Raw genomic sequence first — 26,432 nt, forward strand, 5'->3', positions numbered from 1 at the left:
ATAAATATTTTGTTTCAATACATATTTATATTACTTTTTGTGTTTAGAGTCATAAAGATGAGGTTCATGCCCTAGCAGTGCATCCAAGCCAGACACAGTTCATCAGTGCATCATTGGACACCTCAGTGTCTTTGTGGAATGCAGAAACTCATCAAGTAATTTGGACAGTTGATGTGGAGGTAATGCACTAACCAATCAATGACAAGAAGATTCATGGCACATTTCAGTTTGATCCAAAATAAATTGTCCCATATTTACATTGTGCTTATGACTTTAGCCTCAAAACTACATGTGCAGTGGAACCTCTCCTTATGGACACCTCTCTATTACAGACAGTTCACTTGGTTCCTTAGAGACCAAAATTCATATTAAGCCTACCTCTCTAAAATGGACACCTATTTTCCACCATGTTACTCTGACTGGCAGAGTAACATCACAGCTATCAGCACAAAAGTGTTACCTATCTACCCTTTGTGGTAGGAATGCTATCTACCTCTGTGCCTGATACATAATCCACTGGATCTTTTCCTTTACAGTTTCCTGTGAAGTCAGCTGATTTTTACTCCACTGGCAGCATTGTAGCCTTGGGAACCACCGCAGGAAGGTACAATTATCATGTCAGCTCTAAATATGTTTTTCAGCAAATGTGAAGTCGGTACTATTAAAAATAACGAATGTTGGGTGGAACTTTTTCTATCACTGTCTCTTTAAAAGCATTGATAAATTCTATTTACCCATCATCATTATCAATGTTGCCATACCGTATACAATCTCCATTGGGTGGAATAATATACTGTATGAACTTTTACAGCAGCTTCTAAAACTGTCCTTTTCAACACTTTAATTGCATGTTGTGGAATAGCTAATGACTGTTCAAAGGTTTGGTAGAAAACTGTGCTAAGTGAAAGTTTGTCTTAAAAATTGGAAATGAATAATATTGTTCCAAATAAGTTCTAGTCTAGCATACAGATTAATAAATGCATGTTAAAACGGTTTGGAATTTTATGTTTTTTTGTTTGTTGTTGTTGTTGTTTTTGTTATTGTTTGGTTTGTTTTGTTTTGATCTGAAGGGTGAAATTTTAAGAATAAGCCTTTTCTTACTGAATTCAGATTTAATTATGTAGCTAAAATTAGGAAAAGTCATAACCTAATTCTTCAAATGTTTACCTTAGAATAAAAAAATAGACTTCTTCATAGAATTTGCATGAAATTCCAGGTGGATTGTACTGTCATGTGAAGCTGGGATGCACATTGCTTCTTTTCAAGATGGGACTGTTCCACTTCCTGATCTGGAATATGCAAAAGGTATACTAGCATTGTTGTGGAATGTCTCACAAAACACTAGATAATGTATAATTTAATTAACACACTTTTAAGTACAAATAAACTAATAGTTCTGTGTGTCCTTTAGAATTGAATTTTGGCTGCACAAATGTGTGAATTTGAATTTGTAAAGCACAAATCTGTCGACAAAGAAATGGGTTTTTTAACTGGATATTCAGAGGACTAGAGTCCTAGCCTTCAACTCACATTTGCTGGTTTTCTGACTAACCAACAGTTGAAAATTGGGCATTTGGGAGTTATACATCTGGTTCAATTTTTAAAAGGTTAAGCGAGTTTTACATTCTGCCTTGGATCCCTGGACATCCTTCCAGCCAATCATGATTGTCTGCCAATCATTTATAAGGATAAATAAAGTTATTATTGATATTATTATTTATCATCATTTATCATCTTAACTAATGAACAAAGTCTGAGATGTGGCAAATATTCATCAAGAGACTTTAAGAGCGGTTGTCAGTAACTTTCGAGAATCCGGCGACAGAAGCGAGAATTCAAATTTTTTTTTATTTGCCCCAAAAGACCCTTTTGGTGAACTATTTTCAAAAATAATATTCAAAACTTCCAGCGAATTTTTATTTTGGCAAAAATTGGGAAAGTTCGAAACAACTTTCATTGCGTGACAAGTGAAATGTGATACACAAGCACTTCTTGTAATTTCAAGAATCATTTTCGCACTGTCATCACAAGGGCGAATCTTGACATTGTTTATTCCGATGCTTTTCGCACGCTTGTGTATCACATTTCACTTGTCACGCAATGAAAGTTGTTGCGTTGTTCAAAACTTTGAATCTCTAATATGCGGATTTTGAGACAATTTTCAGCCTTGCCTCGGGGATGTGATATCGCCAGATATAATGTGAGTAACGATTGCAGACAAGTAAGAGCATTTCTTTATATCTAGTTTCCAGTCGTGTTACATGTATCCGGTTGTGATTGAATGAGTCAAGTAAGTCCGTAACAAATTATTATGTTGCACTATTCTTCAGTATTTTCAACAAACATACAGAAAATCAAAGCCTGATTGGCGAGTGCAGTTATACAGATAGGCATATAGAAGATTTTTTGTTTCTACTTCTCTCTGATCATAAATGTATACAGAGGTAAAATAACAGACGCGTTTCATCCATGTAGCAAGTCGAGAAACGGCTGATGTTTACATTTACGTCGGCGCGCGATTTTTTCAGTGTTTTCTTGTGGTGGACTTTATTCGTAATATTTTAGGCAAATTCTGTTTTAGGTCATGTAAAAAGGGAGCATTTACACTTTCTAGCTTAATAGTAACGGTAGTTTGGAAGTGTAGCATGATATGAGAGACAGGGTATTAATTTCACTGATTTCAAGTTATTTCCCTGCAAACGGCTCTTTCATCTGGCTTGAACGGCTCAATATAAACTTGAAAATTTTACCTGAAAGGAATCATTTGATAACCTAATGCTAATATGGGGAGCACTCAAGTTTGAAGCTAGTTATTTACGTGTATAAAAGCATGAAATGAACACAGAGACCTTGGCTTTTATCTAAAAGCTTCCGTGAAGTGTATTGATAAGTGCAAAGTAACAGGAGGAACATGAGGTACTGAAATGGCGAATTGTGTCAAAGTGCATTCCACACATCTCGACCTAGCGCGCTCGCTTTTCACGGGCCAAACTAAATATTTTAACATGATAAATAAGAACAATTGCCCGTTCAAAAAAGTGATTTCATTACCAGTATATTTGTCTACCCTTGATGATATGGTCATCTGAAATATGGCAAAAATCACTCTATCTAAGGAATAGCAAACATTGTATTCTTTATGTGGGCAACTTTAAATGAAAGAATGTTCAGGTGGAGATAAAATATAGTTTAGAAGCAAGCACAAGGGATGTAAAAACGATTGTGAAAGTGTCAACTCGAGAAAACGCTACCTTGTCTTGAATGAGAGTTTTTAAAATGTACTAATTTGCATAATTTCAATCGGGCCATCGGTCGCGTTTTGGCCGATTTCGAACTTTCCCAATTTTTGCCAAAATAAAAATTCGCTGGAACTTTTGAATATTATTTTTGAAAATAGTTCACCAAAAGGGTCTTTTGGGGCAAATAAAAAAAATTCGAATTTTCGCTTCTGTCGCCGGATTCTCGAAAGTTACTGACAACCGCTCTTAAGTTATTTGCATGTAAAATATACCCGAGAAGAGTAATGATTATTTGGTTGTTTTTATTGACAAGCTATCTGCCTCAGTTACCTGACTCTTTGATTGTGATCTGTGTTGCCTTCAGATGGAGAACACATTGCTATTGCATCCCAAAATGGCAATATTTATGTCCATGCAGTTTATGATGACGGGACAACATACAGAAGAGTGGGCTGCTGTTCAGTGAGTTTAATCATTTTTGGTTTTGTTATGTTTTGTAGTTTTCTTTTTATTATTAACAGCATGACATTTTGTTTCCAAATAGAGGGATCATGGTCCAATGGTTTAGATACACCACCTTTTTGGCACAAAATACATGCACAGATATTTGTCCGCAGACATTTTCTTTTCCCAAGCATGGGTAAAGGAAATCCGTGAGCTTTGAAGGAACTTGTAATGTTCGTGGACATATTTGTGCACATTATGAAAGCTAAAATTATGAAGATTAGTGTTGTGTTCATTATCCTTCAAATGTTTTCGCTGGAGACACACACATAGGATTCTGACTGGAAGCTCTTGTAGGAAAATTATATAGTGGGCTTCTTCATGTTTTTGGAAAGTGCAAGTATATTGATATCCTCGTCTACTCCAACAGCAAAATACACAAATGTCTTCATCATAGTGAAGTGACTCAAGGTTTGAAAATTGGGGGATATCACTTGCGTTTTAGTTGGCATATTATTTGTATCACTGACAATTCATTTTGGGATTATACATGCAAGAGTGTGTAAAATCTTGATTGTTGTCTCTTTATACAGGGGCATACTGATCCTATCATGTTTCTGGATTGGTCTCTTGATGGCTGCTTCCTTCAAAGTTTGTCCAATGATTATGAGCACATTGTTTGTAAGTACATCACCATCAAGGTTGTCCTTTTTTTTTTCCCTCTGTACATTTCATGTACAGTGTATAATGCATCTGATGCATTATACATCTGTAGTATAAAAACGATTATTATTATTTTGTCACAATGTTTCCAGGGGTTTTATTAGGGGCCAGGCACCAGGCAAATTGACTGCCTGTGAACACAACTTTGTATGGTTTCTTTTAACATTTCAACCAACATTTTCCATAAAATAGCATATCCAAGGTAACTGTCTTACCCGGGTGCAGTTATCTCTTGCCTGTCTGTTCAAAATGATAATGAAACCCCTGTGCTTCACAATCAGAGAGAGAGTTTCTGTGTCTTGAAATGTGTATGTTGTTTTTTTTCATCACTCTAAATGTCCTTTCATATTTACAATTTTGTGTCAATTTTATGAGAAATGGCAATAAATGTCAAGCTACTGACCACTTTATGTTGTCTCCTTCTAATTTCATTTCTTTCCAGGGGAGATTGGTGGATTTCAAAGAGAAGAAACGCAAGACATTATTCGTGATATTGATTGGTCCACAAGGAATGTTATGCTGGGCTATGATGTTGCAGGTACTTGTTATTAATACCTGGTAGGGAAGTGGACAAAACTACTATACTCATACAGGACCAACCAAACCACAAAAAAGATGGGTGGTCTCTGCCTGCACTCCCTTCCTCAACCTCAAAAGATGGTGTCTTTGTTGCATAGCCACCCCTCTATCCAGCAATAAAAAATGACAGCAATGCTGACTGTCGCTAGCTGAATATTTCTGTGTCAACTCAAATTTTAGGAGTAATAAAATATTGTCAGCAATGTTCATGAGATAGGTGGTGTCTTCGATAACCCTCCTACCCCAGACAAGGTGGTTGTCAAGATTCCAACACACTTGTTTTGACCAGTACTGTTTCCCTGTTTTGTAAGCCTTGTTATCCAATTGTTGCCTAGATGTGTTACACTCATCAACATTTCATTAAAATAGCTAAATTGAGCAAGCTTGCAAGAGTATTGTGGAACAGAAACAAAACATGCTAACTTTCTTTCATTTTTCAACTACTGCCAGGTATTTTTCGTATGTGGCAGGTTGCATAAAGACATTACCTAGTGTAGTTTGACCTTTACAAAATTAATAGCTTTCCTGTGTTTTAACACAGTACCTCTGTTGTGTTTGCAGGTGCTTGGCCTTCTCAGCCAGATGATGGCAATTTGATTAACAGCTCTGATCTTTCCTGGTCACGTGAAGTTTTTGCTGTGGGAGACGAGCTGGGATACATTCGTCTGTTTAGATTCCCTTGTAGTCAGCCTGGGGTAAGTGGACGCTGCTAGATGTGTGCAAAATACACCTGTAATATAGATGCAACATATTTTTGTTTGCCTTGTTTACTATGTAGGGTATTGATTCCTGCAGACAATGATTTTATTATTCCCATCTAGTTAAATGTAATTATGCATTTGATAGAAAATGTAGATTCATTGAAGTATTGAACTCTCGGTTTATTTTGGTTACTTCATTGAGTTATTATTGAGGCTATTTCTGCGTAACTTTCCAGGCGCATTATCTCCAGTGGAGGGGACATAGCTGTCCAGTCACACGGATGCTGTTCTTGGCTTCGGACACACACCTCATTACAACTGGCAGTCGTGACTTCTGCATTCTCCAGTGGTCAGTGGAAGGAAATCTTCCTGCATTTAACGAGGAAGAGGAATATGAAATGGAAACGGACATGCAACGGGCAGGCAGACATCAAAATCAAAACCGCCAAAGAGGTTCGGACAATGAGAGCTATCATTCAGATTACAGCGTTGATGACCATGATGAAGATAACTACAACGATTTTCCTGCAAATCCAACCAGGGGAAAACAAGCAGGAGCTCGGCAGCGTCCTTCTGAAAACAGATATTCTGATGCTGCAAGTTCGTTGACACTTGAAGTTCCTCCAGGTCATGGGCGGCCATCCAGAAAGACTTATCAGCAGCATTCTTCTGGGGATGATCGCAGAGTAACGGACAGAAGTCCTCAGCGTAATGCACTACCTCAGAACTCTTCCAGATCACAACAAGGCTCATACACAGAAAGGTTTAATAAACAGAAACCTGTGAACAGCAATGCCAAGTGGAATTCACAATCTAATTATCCACACTCAGATCCTGCAGATATGGATCAATACTCTGATGATGACGATGATGATAGCCCAAGACAACCTCCTGGACATGAGGGGAGGGGGAGAGGAAGGGGTGCAGAAAGAAGCCGCTTCCCTGCAAGAGGACAGGGTAGGCAGTGGGACAGGAGACCGATGAAGTAACATAGCTACTGAACAGGCAAAACTGCAAGTTGTCATTCTTGACCAGTTCAAGGACTGTTGGACTTGTACTGGCGATAGTTAATCCCAACATTCCAGTAGTTACCTTTAGCATGGTGTGCAAACAACAACTTACCTTCACTTGGCACAGAAATGTGCAGATATTAATATTTTGCCTGTGGACATTATCTGTTCTGAGCAGTGAACAGATCATAATTTTGTAGGAGATAGAGTGGAACCCTTTCAACATGACCACTGATGGACCTGAAAATTTGGTCATTATTAAGCCACCGTTACACATCGAAACTTTTAGCTGAAACTTGTGTGCAACAACGCTGCGAAACAAGTTTCACAAAGTGGTGTTATACGGAGAAACTCTTGTTTTTTCACCACTGCGATCATTGTGAGCCATTGCAGAAGTAGAAAGCGATTCTTCTTTTCATGAAACTTGTCTCGCAACAGAAGTTCGAAAAAGTTTCACAAAACCGACAATGTTACACGGTACAATGCCTGCTGAAACTTGTTTTGCAGCGCCATTGCACACAAGTTTCAGCTAAAAGTTTCAACTTGTAATGGCGGCTTTAGGGTGATCAGATTAAAGAGGTTTTTCAGAGAACAAAATGGCTGCATATTGACTTTTCATTGCCAAAGGTCAAAAGAAAGTGGCTGAAGTAATGAGCCTCAAGCCCCAAGAGTGACCAACATTAAGTTTCTCCTTACATATCACTGTGTTCAGACATAAAAGTTGTGGGAATAAAGGAAATGATCACCAAAGATTAACTTTTTAGATGTTTCAACAAATTCTCCCAACCCAGACCATAAGAAATATGTTGCAAAAGTTCAATGATGTGAACATACAGGTTGATGTTGGCATTCTCAGTCAGTCTACGTCATGCATGACCAGTATTTCCGAGCATGAACTGAACATTCAAATTCCTCTTTGTAATGTCTGGTATTCGAGTACTTAGAATCTTGAAGATTTCTCTGGAAATCTCTCTGAAAAAGATGCACTGACTGAAAAATAAATTCAAACTACTTGGGAAACAATAATTCTTGAAATACTTAATGCTGTAAATTATGTGAGAAAAATTAAAAGCTTTATACCATCAATAAACTAGGGAAATTTCTACTTGGAACTCTGATATCTCGCTGGCGTTCAAAACTGACATGCAAGCTTCAAAACTACTGGTTACATATGTAGATTGACTGTAATGGGTTAACAAGGGGTTCTACTGTATAGATAGATGAAATTTGTACATTTTAAGTACATGTATTTATGGCAAACATCTACCAGTATACAAAGTATATTATCAGTTAATATTTAATAATTTTTATATATTTTATTGTTATTTGTAAGAATCCAGTCAGGTACTTTTAATTTCTTGCTGTAGCAAATTATCACCGCCAGGTTTCTTATGGCATCAGTTATTAGTAGATTTTTTTGTTCACCTAAAGTATATAATTTAGAGGACAAAGTATTTATTGAAATAATAGCTATTTATAAAATTATTTAGAATTAGTGATTAATTTGAGTCGCATTAGTTATTTAAAAAAGATTTATGAATTTTGATTAAGCACAAACAATAGACCAATTTCAATATATTAAAATTCTAGGTTGGCTATCAGGCTAAGGAGAATAAAACAAAGGAAATTCATTATTCATCTCTGAACCTCAATGTCATTTTTTTTTTGTTTTATTCCCCTAAGCCTTGTAGCCAAGAACGAATTATAAAATATTGAAATTGGTCTATTAACTAAAAGCAAACTGTTAGATACCAAGTAGCCAAGTGATGCAAAATCTTTGAAAACTGAGTTCCTCCCAATTGCTTCTATTTTGGCTCAGACTGGTCAATAAAATGTAATGTGTTCCCTCGGTGTAGTAGAGGCGATAGTCGCATCTCATTAAAATTGAAGAACAGCTTCCCACGAAACCTGTAGGCAATCAAAAGACCAGCAGTGGGCCGAGAGATGGCCAACACTTTAACCTTATCCTAACTGAAGTGCCAGTTATCTGTCAGCCGACAGAGCTGATAAGGGGAGCTGTCCTTTAATTTTACCCCCTTTGTTCTCAAGGCTGGTCACTATGGACGAATGTTAACTGAAATTCTAGTTTGAACTTGAATGAGTTAGGACCTTGATTGTGATGGCTTGACCTTGAAGACAACCTCTTGAATGTGCACACAAATAGCTTGAGCTTGAATGAGGTTGAATTTCATGGAATTTCAGTGCCTTGAATTTTGCACAGTTTGCTTAGGGTTGAGCTGTGGCTTTTATTACCCAGGATGTAAGTGTAAACACCAGTCTACAATATTTTGATGTCCATATTTACAAAACATGAAACATGCTGCTGGCAGCATGAAATTTAAAAGCCTTTGTTTTTTATTGTAGTTATTTATTCTTGATTTCTTCACTTTTCATATTTATGCCAATTATTATGATTATTATTATGTGACTCATTGATTTTCAATTTACAGTCACTACTTTCATTTAATGTATATTGATTGTAAGGCAATCTAGTCAGCCAGTTTCCAGGTGTAGAGACTTGTAAAAAACTAGCAACACTTTTTTACAAGTAGAAATGCTTTTGCAATAAAAGGCTAAATAAAAAATGTATCACTAAAAATACAAATTGTGTTGTTTATGAAGTAACTTTTTCATTGGTGTTTCCATCCCAAATCAAAATAATAAAAATACTGCATTTTCTGGTAGTTAAAATGATGAGTATTTTACTGTTGTCCAGAAATTAGTCTGTTGCAGAAAGTATACAACACTTTTTCATAAAACTTGTCAGAAATCAGTTCAACAAATGCATTGCTTCTAGCTAGCCTCCCATGGAGTCGTCATTAGGGAAGTTGTTTTACTCCCCCCCCCCCCCCACAGGAGGGTAAAACGACTCCCCCAAAGGGGAAGCTAGTTCCTAACATGTACAAAAGTTAAAAACTTGAAATCAGTTGAGTTACTCAGCTAACAAGTGGTTTTACCATTGAATACAAATTAGATTCCTGGGAATGCTTCAGAAAGAATCAAGCAGATCATTTACATCACAATGGCAAGCCCCCCATTTAAATACTTCACAATTTTTTATGTGCCCAAACTTCAAGTGCCCATTGTTCATCCTTAAGAATGAATTCTATTGCCAAATCCAGATTTGGTTGTATTATTGTCCAAAGTTGCAGAACTGCAGCGATATCAATCATTACTAACAAAGCTGTTTTGAGCAAGACCTTGGCAGCATAAAGTGTTGTGTGTGCCACTCATTCCTTGGAAGCGTAACATTTCAAAGTATGACCAGTCTTTACCGTTCCTTGGAATTACTGATGTTCTTGTAACAGCCTTGAAGTTCTCTGTTTACACATAAAAAAGCTGCAAATCATGATTAATTTGTCATGCCATGCTGTGTCAATGCTAAACTGCCATTTGCCAGAATGGTATACACATTGACAGGCTGATTTTGATTATATGTCCACAGCCTAAACTGAATAGCAGAGAATATGGCAATAGTGGAGAGGAAAAACGCAAGCACAGCCTGCCAGGGACGTGTTCCTGCTTTCTGCTCCTGAAGAAACTGCATTAGTTTATCCCAGTATTGTTCTTGTCGAGTTGATCGCTGGCGACTGACCTGACGAACCAGACGGTTCCACAGGTAGTCCACATCAACATTGCCAAGAGAAACAATTGGCAGGAGTAGAAAGAACACTAATAGAAATGTGTGCTCGTACTGAAATGGCGCCAGCGGCTGGGTTTTAACGATCCAGATGTGCAGCTCAAGAAGCAGGCAAACAGTGCATAGAATTAGATTCATAGCAATCCAACCGGAGGCAAATTCACGAAATATGTGATAGGCATCAAAAGCTTCCGCCAAACGAGCACGGCACACGTCAGTGTCATCAATGTTGTGACATAGAAACTTGGCGACCAATCGAATCTCTGACTCGTAGCTGCAGCGCAAGAGGTAAACCAAGTAACAAAACCCACCAAAGTTGATGTACCCCTCAATGACAGTGAAGAAATGCAGCGGGACCAATGAGGTGAGGCTCGATACTGTCTGATTGGCAACCATGGGTGATACAAGAGTTGGGTCAAAATATGGAGCTACTATCTTGATGCACTGGCTTGCTATGATTGCAATGCTGCCAAGAAACAACGCATATCCTGCAAACTGCTTGTCTTTCATGTTTACAAACCGCAACCTGTGGACGACAAATTCAATGGCAAGGGCATTTGACCAGCTTCCCATAAACACAGTTGGCCATGTCGTGTGGATTACAGAGATGAGGCAAGTGAAGGGTCCAATATACAGCAGGAGTTTCATGCCGATCCAAGCTAAAACGTGAACTATATCACACTGAGCAGTGCTGTACCTTGAAATCAACAGTGCAATGCTAGTAAATGTGATTCCTGTGATGAGAATAAGCCATATCAGTGATAACATTCCACTCCCACAGTGGTTGAAGAACGATGACCCAATGTCGCGATCAGTGATTTCAGTTGGCACACCCTTGTAGTCCCACGTCAGGCTGTCACACACTTTACATTGACCTTCAGTGTAGCGGAAGGTGCCATGTTTCTTTGCTCTTTGACAGTTGGTACAGATCTTAGGGCAAACAAGACGACCTAAAAACAATAACAATGATAGTAATAAGAAAATTCTCACTGCTGTATATATGTTGATAACATATTAAAGGTACCCCACTCTTTTTTGAGTTATTTGCAGAAGCACAGTTACAGCCAGTTGGTGGTAAATTGGCAGGGGACCACTTTATTAATATTCATGCACTGGGTAAGAAAGTGTACCCCCGCTCCCTGAACATCTTTGGTTGGTGGCCCATCTTTTTCCCTAAATTGTCCACTTGTTAACTTACTAGAGAACCTGCCATTAGTGTACACACTGTACATTTAGTGAATAAATCCCTTCAGGTGTCTTTATTCATGTGGAGGTGCCAAGTTAGCAATAAAATTGGATAAAATTTGCAACTCAACTCAGTCCCATGCTCAACTTTGGAGTGGCCATAACAGGAAGATAAATTGCCAAAAGCATACTCCAATAAGGCAAACATGTATCAAATTTTCCTAATTTATCTTAATCTTACCTGATGTTTTCACTGTGTTGAAAGTTTCGTGGATGGATGTATCTATACTTTGGTTCAAATATTTTTGGCCTTGGAGCCACCTGTCCCACCCCACTCCCCTTAAATTTTCAATCCTTTTTGGGAGGTGTGAAGATTTTTGGAACTACACAAAATTGTGCAAAATTAATATAAAAATATAGCGGTTGCATATAATCAGAGTGTTCATTACCTGAATGATAAAGTCCTAATGTCTTCAAGTATACCCACAGCAGAACTGGCCATCTGTCTGTCATTTCAGTTGCTCGCAAAATAGGAACCTTGACGGAGACAGAGTCCACAGTTGTGTCCTGGACACTCAAGGGATGTCCGTATACAGTAAAATGAGTCATCTAAACAGCAGACATTGGGGATGCAAAAAAAAAAAATCTGTCACTACAAATAACTTGTTGAATCAGTCTTGTTTTGGTGGAAAGCCCAGTCACAAATCAGAGTACCAACAGGCTGGAGCGGGGGGTGGACAAAGAGGGTAATCCCTTACATAACTAGCCATAGAGGTTTGCGCTCCAAATTAAAGTGGGTATGGTTTTTGGAAAGAGGGGCAAAGCCCCAAGCCAACACAATGTAGAGTTTAATTGCTTTCACGTAGTATTTTAGCTGGCCAACACCAGCCTTCTTCAGGTACAGTGGAAAATGTAAAAATACATTCGAACGTGATATATATGATAGCTATTGTGAAATAATGTATGATTGATGATTGACAATAACAGGGGATACGTATACAAACAATACGGTATTTTAAAAAACTTTTGCATGCATGCAGGGGACCACACGACGTACAAATAAACTATTCTGAATACTTTTCATTGCTGGATCTCTTGTATAGAAGAAATGCACGTGCCAGAGGTCACTTTACGTGTAAATAAACCAAATCAATTGCAGGGCTGACATTTTAATGGTTTCGTCGCAGTTATTTAGCCAGCCATTTTGGTCAGAAAATCGACATAGATTTTCACCCCTTTTTGGTCTAAAAGTCCGAGATCAGGTATTGACAAGCTACCTTTTTTGGCCTTAAATATAAATAGGGTCAGGGTTTCGAGAACGAGCCGCGCGCACACACGCACCAAAACTTAGCTTCCTGGGAGTGCCCCGGACATCAATTGTCCCTCGATCCCATTGCGCAAAATTAAACATGTAAGCTTACATTCGAGTATTTTTGTCTGTAACATCGCATTGTTCCATTCGCACGCAAGTGGATAAAAGTTCATTTCAAAATTAAAAATTGATGGAACTGAAAAATTTCAGCTGACATTACAAAGTTGGGTGCATGGTCAGTTTTAGAAAGATGTGCGAGAAGGATAAAATTAATGTTGACCTAAGTGCGTTGACCCCGGCCCACTCGAGCTAAAATTAAATATAACCTAAGACGAAAAATTTCTTTTGCCGGAATATTTTTTTTGGTAAAAACAGTGATGTAATTCCCTAGTTTCCTCAATATTCGACCAACGAGCGCTGAAAGTTTGTAGCTGGTTTGATATTCATCTGCTCCTGATTTAAGGTTTTACATGAAAGCCTTTTATTCTTGTTACTTTTATTCGTTCAGGAGTTTCGAATACATGTTCAATCAAACTAATAAAATATTTCCTGTGCCTGTTCGTGCAATCATCATCAAATAGTTCTAAATATTTGCAAAAACGTTGAAAATTTACAGCTTTGATCAAGTTCTACGAATTCATATTTTAGGCCTGATACTCGATCTATGTGGACTGTACAAATTTTCCAGGCGCAATTTGTACAAATTTTAAGCTGTACACCGGAGCAACATAATTATGCCCTAGCTTTGATTCGACTTTCATCAATGGGCAACAATTTTTCTCTAGTAGGAAACATTGACTAGATTGACCGCGAAATGTGTACACACGGACAATAAGTGTCGTCTAACCTTTTTGTCGTTGATCACGTCCCGCGCCGATTCCGTCGAAGAAGTCATTGCTGAAGAAGACCCTTCGCAAGCCACATTTGCATACATTTGGTCACGATAGAGGACTGTGCACAAACTAATATGCAAAACAGTTTTACTATGAACCTTCGCCTCTCGGTGGAAAGGTTATAACCGCTTGCTATTGCGCAAAGATGAACCTCGTTCGATGTGGGTGCATATACATGCATCAATCCCGCATCAATCAACTCCAGCAGTGTCCATACCCCCCCCCCCCCCTCTTCCCCGGGCAGACCGCCCTTCGGCGAGGAGAAACCACAGGGACTGCACACAACGTATGAGTCGTTGCTGTAGTTTTCGAAATACAGTATAAGGGAATGTCTGGTCATACATGGCGGGCCATCGCGGTCAAAAGTGGATATCCCGCCATATGGTCATACCGAAAGGTTTGTATAAAATAACGTAACGTTCACAATAAACGTAAACAAACCTAGTCATTGTGCTTTGCCAGCTGTTCTTGTTGGCTCAAGACGGCGAATTTTAGAAATTTGAAGGGTTTTTCTTGGCTTTCAAGTATACGTAATAAGGGGCGAACAAGAGAGGAAAACCAGATTTCAGACCGATCCAGTGCTGGGTCGGTCTAAAATCCATGACGAAAACTGTACCAACGGTAACGGTCACACAGATTTGACTCATTTGGCATGGGTGCCCTGTGCGAGAACGAGCTTTTCAAATGCCCCACGGTACAGCTACAAAAATGATAAACCTTCATTCTAATGAAAACTAATTCAAGCAAAACTAAGTCTCAGGTAAGTCTTATTTCTCTGCATTAAGCTCCAGTGACCTTTCTTCTCATTTCGTTCTCGTTAGACAAAGTTGACCATATTCCCATATCATTGAAAGAAAGTATGACGTCACAAGGTTATCAAACACCCGACCGGGGACCCGGCCCCAGAGAGGGACAATAGAGAAAAATGCTTCACCTATACCCGGGGGGACGGACACTACTGGAATTGAATGACGCATTACGTTACATAACAGAAATGAACGTGACATACGTGCTATTGTTATCTTGATAGGTCAATGAAAGACCAAGGAAAATTAACGAAGGACACGTACATTGCTTTGGAAATGATATTGTATTCTAGACTACCCGATCGAGCACTCGAATTGTCACAAAACGGCTTCAGTCAAATGGAATCGCAAAGCGTCCTATCGAATGAAAGCAGTCTGACAAAACCATTTGCTTTCATTTGTTTTTAAAAAACACGTAACCAGTATTGATGTACAAACTGCAGAAAGATGTCCTGAAATGTATCCTGCTGATCAATGTAAATTTGGCCACCAATTAGGGTAATTTCCAAATTGGATATTCAAAACTGAAACTAAAGAATAATGACTTGTAATAATCGCTGATAACTTACCATATCTTCCCTCGGTAGCTTCATGAAATAGAGAGGCCAAAACATAATAACATTTGTCCTGAACAAATGATCATACACATGGATATACAGCACGATACAGAGTGACAGTGGACACGTGAGAGAGCGCTTACATGGCATGCCTACTCGAAAAAAGAAATCCGTGTTCTCCCAACAGGAGAGATTCGTAGCCTTTTTGTTTATATTTTCCAGAGGTTTTGACCAATGGCACCGATTTTTAGTGTCACTTAAGCATTGAATAGTGAAATAAAAAATTATTTTTAAGGATGGAAACTTTAAACATAAGCCTACCGGCACGTAGTGCACGAAAGCAGTATCATTCATTTCTTGTCTACGGATGGCTAAGATGGAAATGGATTGCAACTTGCAAATGTGCAAAGATTGACCATTTTTTTAAGTTCCTCGTATGTATTTTGTCTATTTTGGAGAAATCGCTAAAACGCATATGATCGGGAACCCGGGGGGGGGGGGGGGGTACTCCCTATAATGGCCTATACGGGGAGGCGAGGCGAGGCTCCGCCCGAAAGGGGTACCTTTTTCACGCCTCAGGTATATGAAAGGGTAGGGATTCCATGAGTCGAACCATATGAAAGGGTAGGGAAATCTGTCATTTAGGTATTTAAAAGGACCTTTCATTATTTTCCAATGGATGGTTTACGAAAGGGGTACCTTTTCTGCCAAAAATGGTATATAAAAGGGTAAGGGGTCGGACCTCGGGGCGGAGCCTCTCCGTATTAAATTTTTTAGCCCCCTTCCCCCCCCCCCCCCCCCTCTTCAACCCGGTTGGGAACTTGGAAAAAATGGCCAATTTTATCAAGTTGCAATCTATTTCCATCTTAGCCATCTGCAGACAGAAATACTAAAACATGTTTTCTTCTCTTTTGAAGTAACAAGTCAATGCTACAATATGGCCCTTACATTTGATCGACAAAACAGGCCAAACACAACAGGCCTAGCGAACGAACGAACGAACGAACGAACGAACGAACGAACGAATGAATGAATGAATGAATGAATGAATGAATGAATGAATGAATGAATGAATGAATGAATGAATGAATGAATGAATGAATGAATGAATGAATGAACGAACGAACGAAGGATGTTACAAAAAGAAACGCCTTTTTTGTTCCTTTTTGTAACATTTTCCCTAATGTAGCGTTACAAAAGGGAAAAATGTTTCTTTGTGTAACTTTTAAGCGTTGCTTTTTAAAACACTGTGTTTGTTGAGTTACTCTTCCCTGTTTTTTCTTTTTTTTTGTTTCTCCTTCGAAACTTAGCAGTTTAACCTCCTCCAACGTACCGTCCTTCATTTCAGCATTTTTCTCAATTAAAATTTTCCACTTTTTGCAATGCTTCACTTTAGACTTTGAAATTTTATTATGTGATTCTGCTTCTAAGACATAGTTAACAATCCCTTAGAGATTTTAGCTGGAGCTAACTACTTCACAGTCAAAAGTACGCAGGTAACTTTTGGCAAATTTGAAACATTTTAACATTTCTACACAAAATAATAACGAAAGGTAACCTACAACGACGCGAAAATTAACATTTGCCTAAAAAATTTACTGTTTTTGGCGGGAGGTTAAGTTGTGGGGCCGTGATCAAAAGAAATTGATACGAGGCAGATGTCACCAAATAGTTTCCCACTGATAAATTTAAGTTCATGTTTTCCTGTTATTTACGATTTGTACCCAACTATCAAAAATTCTTTTATGCGAGTCAAAAAGGGGAAGTTCAAAAATCGAAGGGTAGTCGGGTGGAATAGATTAAGATGCAGCTTACTAAAATACAAGTAAAAGGACACTTGAAATTAAAAATCAGTAAGTTCATGGCAGTGAAGTTATTCTTTGGTTTCGTTTACTCCTTTTCAATCATGAGGCCAGTCCTGTTGTGAGTATTAAACTTTCCAGAATGAGTCTATCTAAGAATTGATTTTTAATTGTGGATCGGTCCCTTTAATATAAAGGGTCACTGGACAATTGATACCGAAACATGGTCGGTTTTCTATTTCAGCTATTTTCATACAAAAAATGTTTTGATAGCTGCTACTCCTTTTTCCAACCTCCTTGAAATAATAATAATAATAATAATAATAATAATAATAATAATAATAATAATAATAATAATAATAATAATAATCTTTATACAGGGAGCCCAAATCACGAAAGTGATATTCTGTGGGGCCCTGTAGATTGAGAAAAAACTACATAATACTTTAAAAAATTACAAATTTTTATTTCCTGTTTTTAATTCGGAAATGACGGCAACCTTGTCGCCGAAACAATTTAATCTCGTTTTGCATGGGAACCTACCCTGGGCGTGCAGTATGTTTCTCTTTGCACGTGCAAACATGCAAGAGCGCGTGTAGCGATTGGCTTCAGTTTCTAATTCATATTCATGACTAATTTTGCAAGTATCTCGCGGATTTCTGAGTCATCCTTTCGAAACATCGGTTGAACTGTTGGAATTAAAAGCAAAAATGGTGAAATTTGAAGGCATTAACGAAGGAAAGAAGTTTGCACAAACGAAGAAGGTAAGCCCTGCTTTGGAAATAATTCTTGCTGGCTTAAGTTTGTACCTTTTAGCTGACTTTTAAAACACGTGCGCTAGCTTGCTGTTCGCTCAAAGCAGGTTACTTGGAAACTTGTCTATAAAACAGATATTTTGGTCTCACGTCTGCTCTGTAAAAGACACTACTACCTTGAAATATAATGCGATTGTTCTTTATCGTTGTTATTTCAGCATTTGAAAGAATGTTGAGACTGTTCTGCTTAGGCAAAATTGTACGCTGTTTACCATACCGTTAACCATGAAGCCATCGATGCGCGCAAAATTTGCAAATCATTAACATACTTGGGATTGCCATTTCTAAATTATATTTGCTAACTTAGGTAATAAAATAAAATAGAAAAGGGAAATAGGAACGAGCATTATATCTGCAGCGATAATATTTCGTAAAAGTGGTTCTAAATGTATCAGGATAGCTATCAATTGTTTGCTTGTTTTTAGCAATTGCAATTGCTCTTGCAACTTAATCGAAATTGAATGTTGATGCGATAATCTGCTATTTCAGAGAAGCTTGGTCAGTAAATTTATAAAGTAGTCAAAGTGGAAATGTGGCGACGGAATCATATAGAAGGCAGTCTGGAATCAACGAATAAAGACGAAACTGCAAAGGTGAGAACTTTCAAATGATACAATCAGTTTGTTTACAAAAATTGGTGGGGATTAAAGTATAGAATACTTTGCTGGCTTGACAGTACAGTGGCTAATTTAATTTGATTTCCAAAAAGTTTGATCGGAACTATGATGTAATCGAAAAATGCTAATAAAGAATAACATATGGTTGCATGTTTGTAACCCATTTAGTTTGGGTCGTGACGGTTGGAAGGGAGAGAATAGAAAGTCTCTGCATGCAATGAATTAAAAAACTGGTAATCTTTTTAATATCCAAGAAAACCCACTGAATTTGATCTAGTGTTTACATGACATTGTTAAGGGAATCAATTAATTAATCAATTTTATTTGTCCATCTCAAAGTAATTACGTGAAGTATCATAGATGAAATTATTTTTGGACAGGAACTCTCTGCAAACCCTTAACAATTCTGTTTTTTTTAATACCATAGTTTTTTGTGGTATTGGGGCTTTGTAGATGAGATGGGAATGGGAATCTGTACCCCACCCACTCCCCCTCACCCCCTCCCCACCCTCCACATCCATCAACTCTGAGAAACGGTTGACTGAGCCTAATAACGCCGCACATCCTCCAGAATAATTGAGAACTTTTACTTTTCAGTGAGTTAAATACAGAAATATGACGACAGAGTCAGATGGATGGATCTGAAATTAGTCAACGAGGAGGAGAGATCTCAAATTAAATTTCATATCATACGATGCGTTTCTGCTGAAAATGGTGGCCTGGTTTTCCCGAGAAAGTGGGGGAGGGATGGGTGGGGGGAGTTGAAAATAATTTGACAAGGGAAAGAAATTCCATCGGCACCCCTCCTCCCCTAAAAAGGGAATTGTCTCTTAACCCTGAGGCGTAAGAAAGGGTGGGTACCACACCTTTCTCGACTTCTATGGAAATATCTTTCAGCAGCTTTTCTATTAATTCGATAGGCCAAAGAGTACAGTAGCAGTTTTAATCTTGCAAAAATTTGTCGTGAAGTATACTTTGGCAATCTTTTACTTGTTTAAATCAATTCTGGTTTAATGGAAGTGATTTTTTCGCAATCGACAAATAAGACTAAAATAAGACTAAATGACGCAATTTTTAGCTATATTTGACCACTAGTTGTAGAGGACACAATGATCTATCTGACTTAACGTGGTTAAATTATCTGGAAGGCGTTCAATCTATCGCCTCCCTTGTTCCCCCGTGCAGTGGTGGTTGTTTGTTTTGACGGTTTCAATTTATTTTTTGGGGGGATGGGGGGGGGGGGGGGGGGATGCATTTTTCGGATATGCATTTTGGGCTGATAATTTTTTACCGGTCTTCTAACTACTGCAACTTAGCTAAAGTCAATTTTACAATAAATGTAACGAGGATTTCGCCTTAGAATTACCTTACAGTGTACAATGATAAGTTTTTTTAAAAAAAGAACAAACTTACAACAAACACTCAATTACTAAAAATCAATTTTCATGAGTTTAACAGATAATTTTTCAGACTTAAAAACAGCGAGGAATAGGTATTAAGAAGAACAACGGTAGCATGAAAAATGCACATCTCAATGTATGTACTTAAGGATTTGCCATCTTCCGGTTGGGTTATTTTTTTTACTTCCTGAGGCTGGGGAGGGAGGGGGGCAGTCTGCCGCATTTGTAACTTCAAAAGCTTTAACGCCGTAATGAAACTCGGAGGGCTTATAGTATAGCCATAACTGTTCGCTTTGAAGTCCGCAAAAGGGGAGTGTTACATCTTATGACGACATCTTTTTTTAATTTTTATTTTTCGTTTATTGTGTTATTTTTATTATTTGATTTTTCCAAGACATCAGAAAACCGTTAAGGACTAATTGAATCGTATTGCAATGTAAAGACAACAATTATACACGACAACTTTTTCACCAAAAGGTAAAAAAATCCTAATTTCAAAAAACATGGCTGACAAAACATGTGTCAAATTTAGGAAAAGTCACAAAGTTTGACAGTCTTTGCTACGCAGGTATTATTAAAAAAAGTTGGTTATTGGGTTAAAGTTCAACAACCAAGCTGGCATCTAGAGGGAGCCCTGCGTATCGACCATGCAATACTTAGATATAGGTACCTAAAACTACAAAAACACGCTTAAAGGGAAAATAGACCAGTTATATCTGTACATTCCGTGAACCGGTCAGTTCACTCACGAACACTTTGAACCTTGAAACGCTTTTCGTCACTTCAAAATGACTTTTAAACAGGATCTAATTCAGTGGAGCTATAAATATGGTAGGGGTGAATCATTATGATTAAAAAGAACAGCAAACTTGCAAATTCTCGTTACTGTTCACCGCATGTTTATTATGTTTAGTTTACTCTGTCTAGACCAGACTTTCTTTTTACCTCTGGGGCCGGGGTGGGGGCGGATTCCTTCCCCACCCCCTCCCATAACTTCGCAAGAATGAAGACTATAACAACGAGACTTAAAGGAGAGAAAGGACGTCCAAACAGGTCCGCATAGAGAATTGATGACGTCATATGAGGTTGTTACGACATCATGATTGTCAGATGGCGTCCATCTTGAGTCCGCCATCTTGGATTTCGGGATTTCCCCAAAACGTCAGGAAAGCGCCGAAATTGAACGAGAGGTAATCAGAACTAATAAAGGAGCGCTAGTTAAGGCTAAAACATAAACGTTTGAAGAAGAAAAGAATTTTTTCTTCATTTTTGAAAGGTATTTTTCATTTTCTGAAGAAAAACGGCCTTTCAAAAATTGATTGCCATGGCAACATCAAAGTCACTATACAGTAACTGACCACAACAAATTGTTGCCAGCTAAATTTCCGAAAAATTCCTGAAGTATCAGGCCGTTTGCTCAAATATCGAATAAGTTATTCAGGTTCAAAGAAGCCACTGGCAGAATCCCCCCCCCCCCCCGGTCTAAATAGGGTTTATGTTTAGCTGGGAGAGTTTGTCTGAGTGTCAAGGCCTTTTACTCTTTGCTGATGATATTCGTTATTCTCATTACCTGCTTGTGTTAGTAAATAATGACACTGTGAGCAGTCTTGATGTACCAGTTAATTCTTCCAACAAATAAGGAGATACATGTTTGGCATTCATTTATGAGGATATATTGAGCATGTGTAAAAGGTCTGGTGAACCCTCTGTATCCAGACCGGGCTTTCTTCTTTGTCTTCTGGGGCCTGGTTGGGTGGGGGTTGCTGATTGCGGCCCTCCTCCATAACTTCGCAAGTATGTTAGACTCCTTTCAGGTTTGCATCACGAAGTGAGAACGTCTCATGACGTGGTATTAATGTCATCATTGCCAAATCGCGGCCATTTTTGGATCTCTCATTCTTGGATTTCTGGATTTTCCCAAAACTTCAAGAAAGCGCCAAAACCAATAAAGGAACACTTATATGAGCATAAAGCTAACAGTTACGGGTAGAAAAGTGATTTTCCTTCATTTTAAAAAGAGGTATTTTCTATTTTTCTGAAAAAAAACTGCCTGTCAAAATTGGCCGCCATGGTAACATCAAAGTCAACTAACACTAACGGACCAAATCAAATTTATTCCAGATAAATTTCCGACAAGGTCCTGAAGTTTCAGGGCGTTTGCTCAAATATTAAAAACGTTATTCGGGTTCAAAATCGCCGCAGGCCATATCCCCCCCCCCCCCCCGCCCCGCCTGCCTGGTTAAGTAAGTTAGTTGTATAGTTATGTAACTTGCCATTAATGTCAAGTTCCTTTTCTTTCAGCTCTCCAATCTTCATCAGTAGCACAAGCCCAGGAAGGAAGGAAGGAAGGAAGGAAGCCTATCAAAGAACAAAAGAAGGAATGAGCATTGGTGAATGTTTGGGACAATTGTGAGGTAGGAAATTTACTTTTGTTAGCATAAATTAAGTCGTAACGGAACACAAAGTTAAACTTCCAGTACAAATGGTTGCTCGGTACACTTCGTGTTGAAAATGAAATAACTTGAAGCGATTACACAAAAATGTTTTTGAACGACAACTTTCCGCCAAAAGCAATGAAATTTTAGATGCTATTTCGCAGATCGTGTATGCCTAGTTGCACAAATATTACCGAAATATGTTTGCAATCTTTTTTTTTTTGTCAATTTTTATTGATTATTAAATATTCAAGAATACAATTTTAACAATTACAAAGGAAAGAAAAACACGTAATATTAGTTAATCAAATAAAAGAAAACTACAGCAGAAACATTAACAAACAACAATACGAAGTCAAGGACATTTTGTATTGGAATCCATTCACACAAATCCTGTCACTGTTTAAAAACCTTCCATTGAATATCGTCACGTTTAATTATTGGAAAATATGAATTAATTTCTCCCATTTCTTAAGATGCTATAGAGCTCAATGTTGTACACACGTTTAGTCCTCGCGATAAAAACTGGCAGATTAAGTTCGGATATTTTTTGACATCTATTGGAATAAAGATAGAATTTACCCATTATTGTTTGCAATCTTTTAGGTTTTTCTACTAAATGAACTAGGACATTAGTCAATAGTTTTTGTACTGAAAAGTGAGTTCTTGCTTACAACACGTGCAATACTCTGTTTTATTGGATCACACAAAATCAGTGAACGATGCAAAATCTCGATGCATTTTTTTTTCAAAGGATTCGTTATTTTAGACTTGTTTTCAAGAAGACCAAAATTTGGACGCCTGTAGATCTTTACGATTTTCTTGCAAGTAAATAGTTTAAAATTTGACGCTCAGTGTGATTCATTCCAATGGAAAAGTGTGTAGAAAGAACATTAAGAGCGGCTGCCTGAGAATATCGAGAACTCGCGATCAAAACTGAAATTTCGGATTTCCTCGTATTTTGTCAGGAGAATTCTTTTAGAGAACTATTTACGAAAATAACTTTCCAAAGATTTTTCATTTTCGAGAATTCCGGCATAATGTGAAATGCTGTGATCGCGTCGCAGCCGGCGTTAAATTTTGACGAGATTTGGTGCGTTTTCAAATCACTCGGAAAGAAAGACGGCTTGGCGTATTAAAACGATGTTTTGAAGTTAAGTTAGGCATCCTTCTGAAAATACGGTATTATGAAAATATTGCTGAAGGATTCTTATTTACATGCAGTTTTCAAAGTCCGCAGATTCCTATTTTCAGCATTTTCGTTGACACTTGAAATTGTGGAAACTTTGCGGACAAATATCGTGTCCTGGTACATCGAAATTTGTAGCATGTATTATAGTATAGGAAAGCCCTATACATGTACTGCAACATATAAAAAATCCAGCTTGGGTAATTTAAAATCCAAGCGTTGACGGAAGTAAACACATCTAGGGAATTTCAATTTTTTTTTTTTTTCAAAAATGGCAGTGGTGGAATAAAACTAAGTTGTTATCCGGAAACAAAACCTCATGTGTTGATGGGTTTATCCCTATAAAAATTAATTTCATTCCAAGTAGGTGATCACCGATCGCAAACAAAAAAATAAAAAGTCCAGGTGTTGTGCCACGCTTTCCTCGGTATGCCAGTGTCAACAATGCGAGGGATACGAAACAAAATCAATAAATACAGTTTCATATCAAAGTGCATCTGAAACCCCCCACAGCCGATAATGTTTCATTAAATTCCTAATCGACTTGCGTGAAAAACGCCTTTGGTTAGGTAAAGTTTCGCAAAAGTTTCAGTTTTTATAAATCCTAGGTTTGTCAAAGATGCATCTCATCCTCACTGTCAATAAAATGTCGTGACAGGCACTACAATGAGCTGGACAAGCGAAGACGAGAATTCTAAAAGCTGAAGAACAAGGTATCTGTGTTTTCAATTTGAAGGTCCTAGACTATATATCATAAACAGAACTGAGATGTCAGAGCCGGTAGAGCCGACGGAAAATCATGCGTTCACTTTAATTAGTGCAAGGCTGGCCATATTATTATCTTCAACAGCTACACGGCTATAATATATTATTTAAACGAGCACTTACCGTTCCAATGTCCGCAAAATAGGCATTTAATGAACCATCCCCATTAATGCGAGCAATAGTCCACCCTTCCCAGTCCGATCCGGATAGAAGAGCACCAGAAAATAACCAAGATCTTTTCCATATTATGGCCATCACTGTCTACATAGCTATTTTAAACTTGCTATTTATAAACAATGACGCAAAATGGTTATAAATAGCGATGGGCGTAGGTAAACACTGGTGGTTTGCTCGATACCAGAAACTGTATTTCTTCTTCCGCGATGTCATTTTTTACAGTGTCTACATACAGCTGTTTCGATAAAGGTTGTCCAAAAAAGCGTCAAAGCGTACGCGACAATGCCCGAAGGTAATCTGGGAAATACCCGATAAATTTCAATACAAGCTCAGAATCTATAATGCCTCGACCATACAGCAAAGACTTGAGATGGTGGGCAATATGGATTCTGAGCTTGTATTGAAATTTATCGGGTATTTCCCAGACTACCTTTCGGGATTGTCGAGCACGCTTTTCGCTTTTATTTTTTGGACAACCTTTGTAGAAACAGCTGTATTTTCTAGCTATCGACCGTGAGGTAGAAAATGTCGCGAAAAACGTACTAGTTGCGTGAAGTACAATAATGAAATATGTAGATCATTCTGACGTTGCGTTATCGGAAAACATGCCACGGCAATCGGCCTTCACGAATTTTGCTGTGGCATTAGTTATCACTCACTCTAGCTGTGAATATTTTTTTGTATAGGAATACAGTGGGGGGGGACAGGGGGGTCAGAACCTCCCGCCTCCCGTACCTTTGCCTCCCGCCTCCCGCCCTTTTTCGCGTTTCTCCCGTCCCCTAGTAAATTAGAAGGCTTTAAAACCCATATTAGTCATAAAGCTGTACCAGGACGTACCATTCGTCGTAGGCCGTTCATTTTTCATTTTTTTACTATATTTATTTTGATTAACGTTAACATTATTGATAGGTTTTGTACTCTGAGTTAATGAAATTTTGACTAACATAAAGACTTTTGCTCTTGAGCCATCGTAGCTTGATCAGAAATAAAATACAAACAGCGGTGATAAACATAACAAACTTGCGCATTTTATGTAACTTGACGTTTCATATTCCACGTCAAGCTAAAATGCGCAAGTTTATTATCTTTATCACCGCTGTTTGTATTTAATTTTTGACTAACATGTTCGTCTTGTTTGACGGTTTAACCATTCTTTCAGTGTCAACAGTCTTAGTCCATCGTGCAGTGTAGTAGTTGTTGCACTTCTTAATTATTCATTTGTTGGGATCATGTAATTCAAATAGGGACATGGCGAGCTGGCAGCCAAACGCCCCAGTTAGAGTTCAGTACGTCTGCCTAATTCTTGGCGCCTTATTGCGGATCCATCGCGTTTACTTGATACACTAATTATAATCTTGATATCTTTCTCGATACCCTTACTCCCTAAAACTGCGTGAAAAAAATTGCTTTTAGTTCGGGAAAAGGTAAAATGAAACTTTAGGACCTACTTTCAATCCAAGTTTTAAATCTCTGGGTTACTGGTGGTGAATTCTAAGCTCGTTGCTACTGCTCTGAGGAAAGAATTACTGCATTAAATGCAAAAAAGCGTTCGAAATTAGGCAAACTGTTCATCAAAAAGAAGTCTTCATCAATGTGCCGAGGAGGCGGCACTGATCTCCTGCTACTCCTAATCCTACACCTTTTTTCTATAAAGTCGTTCCTGGTTGCTTCCCGTGCTGTTTGGCTGCCTATTGTGATAGGAATCGATTTTGCCTTGTCCAAAACGAAAAACAGCGTCGTGAAACGAACCACTCCACACTCTCCACGTGCTCATTAAAACAGCATTCTATTCGCAAATTCCCATACACCATGCAGCAAAATCTTTAGTACGGTCCGATTGGCGGTCATTGGGAGCTAACTCCCAAGAAGGTCGTCCATGCCCCAGATTTCTCACTACCGTACTGAAAGATACTAAGAACTACTAAAATGGTCTTTGACGACATTGAATTTTTTTTTATATCTCTGATACTAAATTTACAAGACGCGTATGCTCGCCTCTTTTGAGACTACTAACAACTTGCGCGGCACTCACACATGTGTTCACATGCCACGCTTGACATTTCATGAGCTATGACGTAACACAATGAAAGGGTTTACAATTTCACCGGAAGCAACCCTGTTTATCGCCTGAGCACGAATTTTT

The 26,432-nt window shown here is 38.2% G+C and overlaps 2 protein-coding genes across 4 annotated transcripts in view; one reads left to right on the top strand and one right to left on the bottom strand.

The window, feature by feature from the left end:
- Nucleotides 1–9,043, top strand: part of LOC146488783 (echinoderm microtubule-associated protein-like 2) — a 26,976-nt gene extending 17,933 nt beyond the window's left edge. Inside the window, exons 13-20 of the mRNA XM_085113707.1 lie at nt 48–179; nt 537–604; nt 1,217–1,305; nt 3,604–3,701; nt 4,277–4,364; nt 4,849–4,944; nt 5,547–5,680; nt 5,923–9,043. Of these exons, the coding sequence (XP_084969833.1) occupies nt 48–179; nt 537–604; nt 1,217–1,305; nt 3,604–3,701; nt 4,277–4,364; nt 4,849–4,944; nt 5,547–5,680; nt 5,923–6,675 (1,458 nt within the window). The 3' untranslated portion in view covers nt 6,676–9,043. The remainder of the gene's footprint in view (nt 1–47; nt 180–536; nt 605–1,216; nt 1,306–3,603; nt 3,702–4,276; nt 4,365–4,848; nt 4,945–5,546; nt 5,681–5,922) is intronic.
- Nucleotides 9,044–9,127: 84 nt separating this feature from the next.
- Nucleotides 9,128–15,217, bottom strand: LOC146488784 (uncharacterized). Of its 3 annotated transcripts, none has more exons than XM_085113772.1 (3): nt 15,102–15,217; nt 11,971–12,130; nt 9,128–11,286 (listed from the first exon to the last, which is right to left on the bottom strand). In XM_085113772.1, the coding sequence occupies exons 1-3, from the start codon at nt 15,144–15,146 to the stop codon at nt 10,049–10,051; spliced, it is 1,443 nt and encodes a 480-aa protein (XP_084969898.1). In that variant the 5' UTR covers nt 15,147–15,217; the 3' UTR covers nt 9,128–10,048. The 3 variants fall into 3 exon arrangements, with proteins under 3 accessions (XP_084969898.1, XP_084969893.1, XP_084969906.1); XM_085113767.1 differs by lacking the exon at nt 15,102–15,217 and adding an exon at nt 13,681–13,941; XM_085113780.1 differs by lacking the exon at nt 15,102–15,217 and adding an exon at nt 12,599–12,804.
- Nucleotides 15,218–26,432: the final 11,215 nt, after the last annotated feature.

This window comes from Pavona decussata, unplaced genomic scaffold, assembly GCF_977016875.1.
Source record: "Pavona decussata unplaced genomic scaffold, jaPavDecu1.1 SCAFFOLD_8, whole genome shotgun sequence".
NCBI lineage: Eukaryota > Metazoa > Cnidaria > Anthozoa > Scleractinia > Agariciidae > Pavona > Pavona decussata.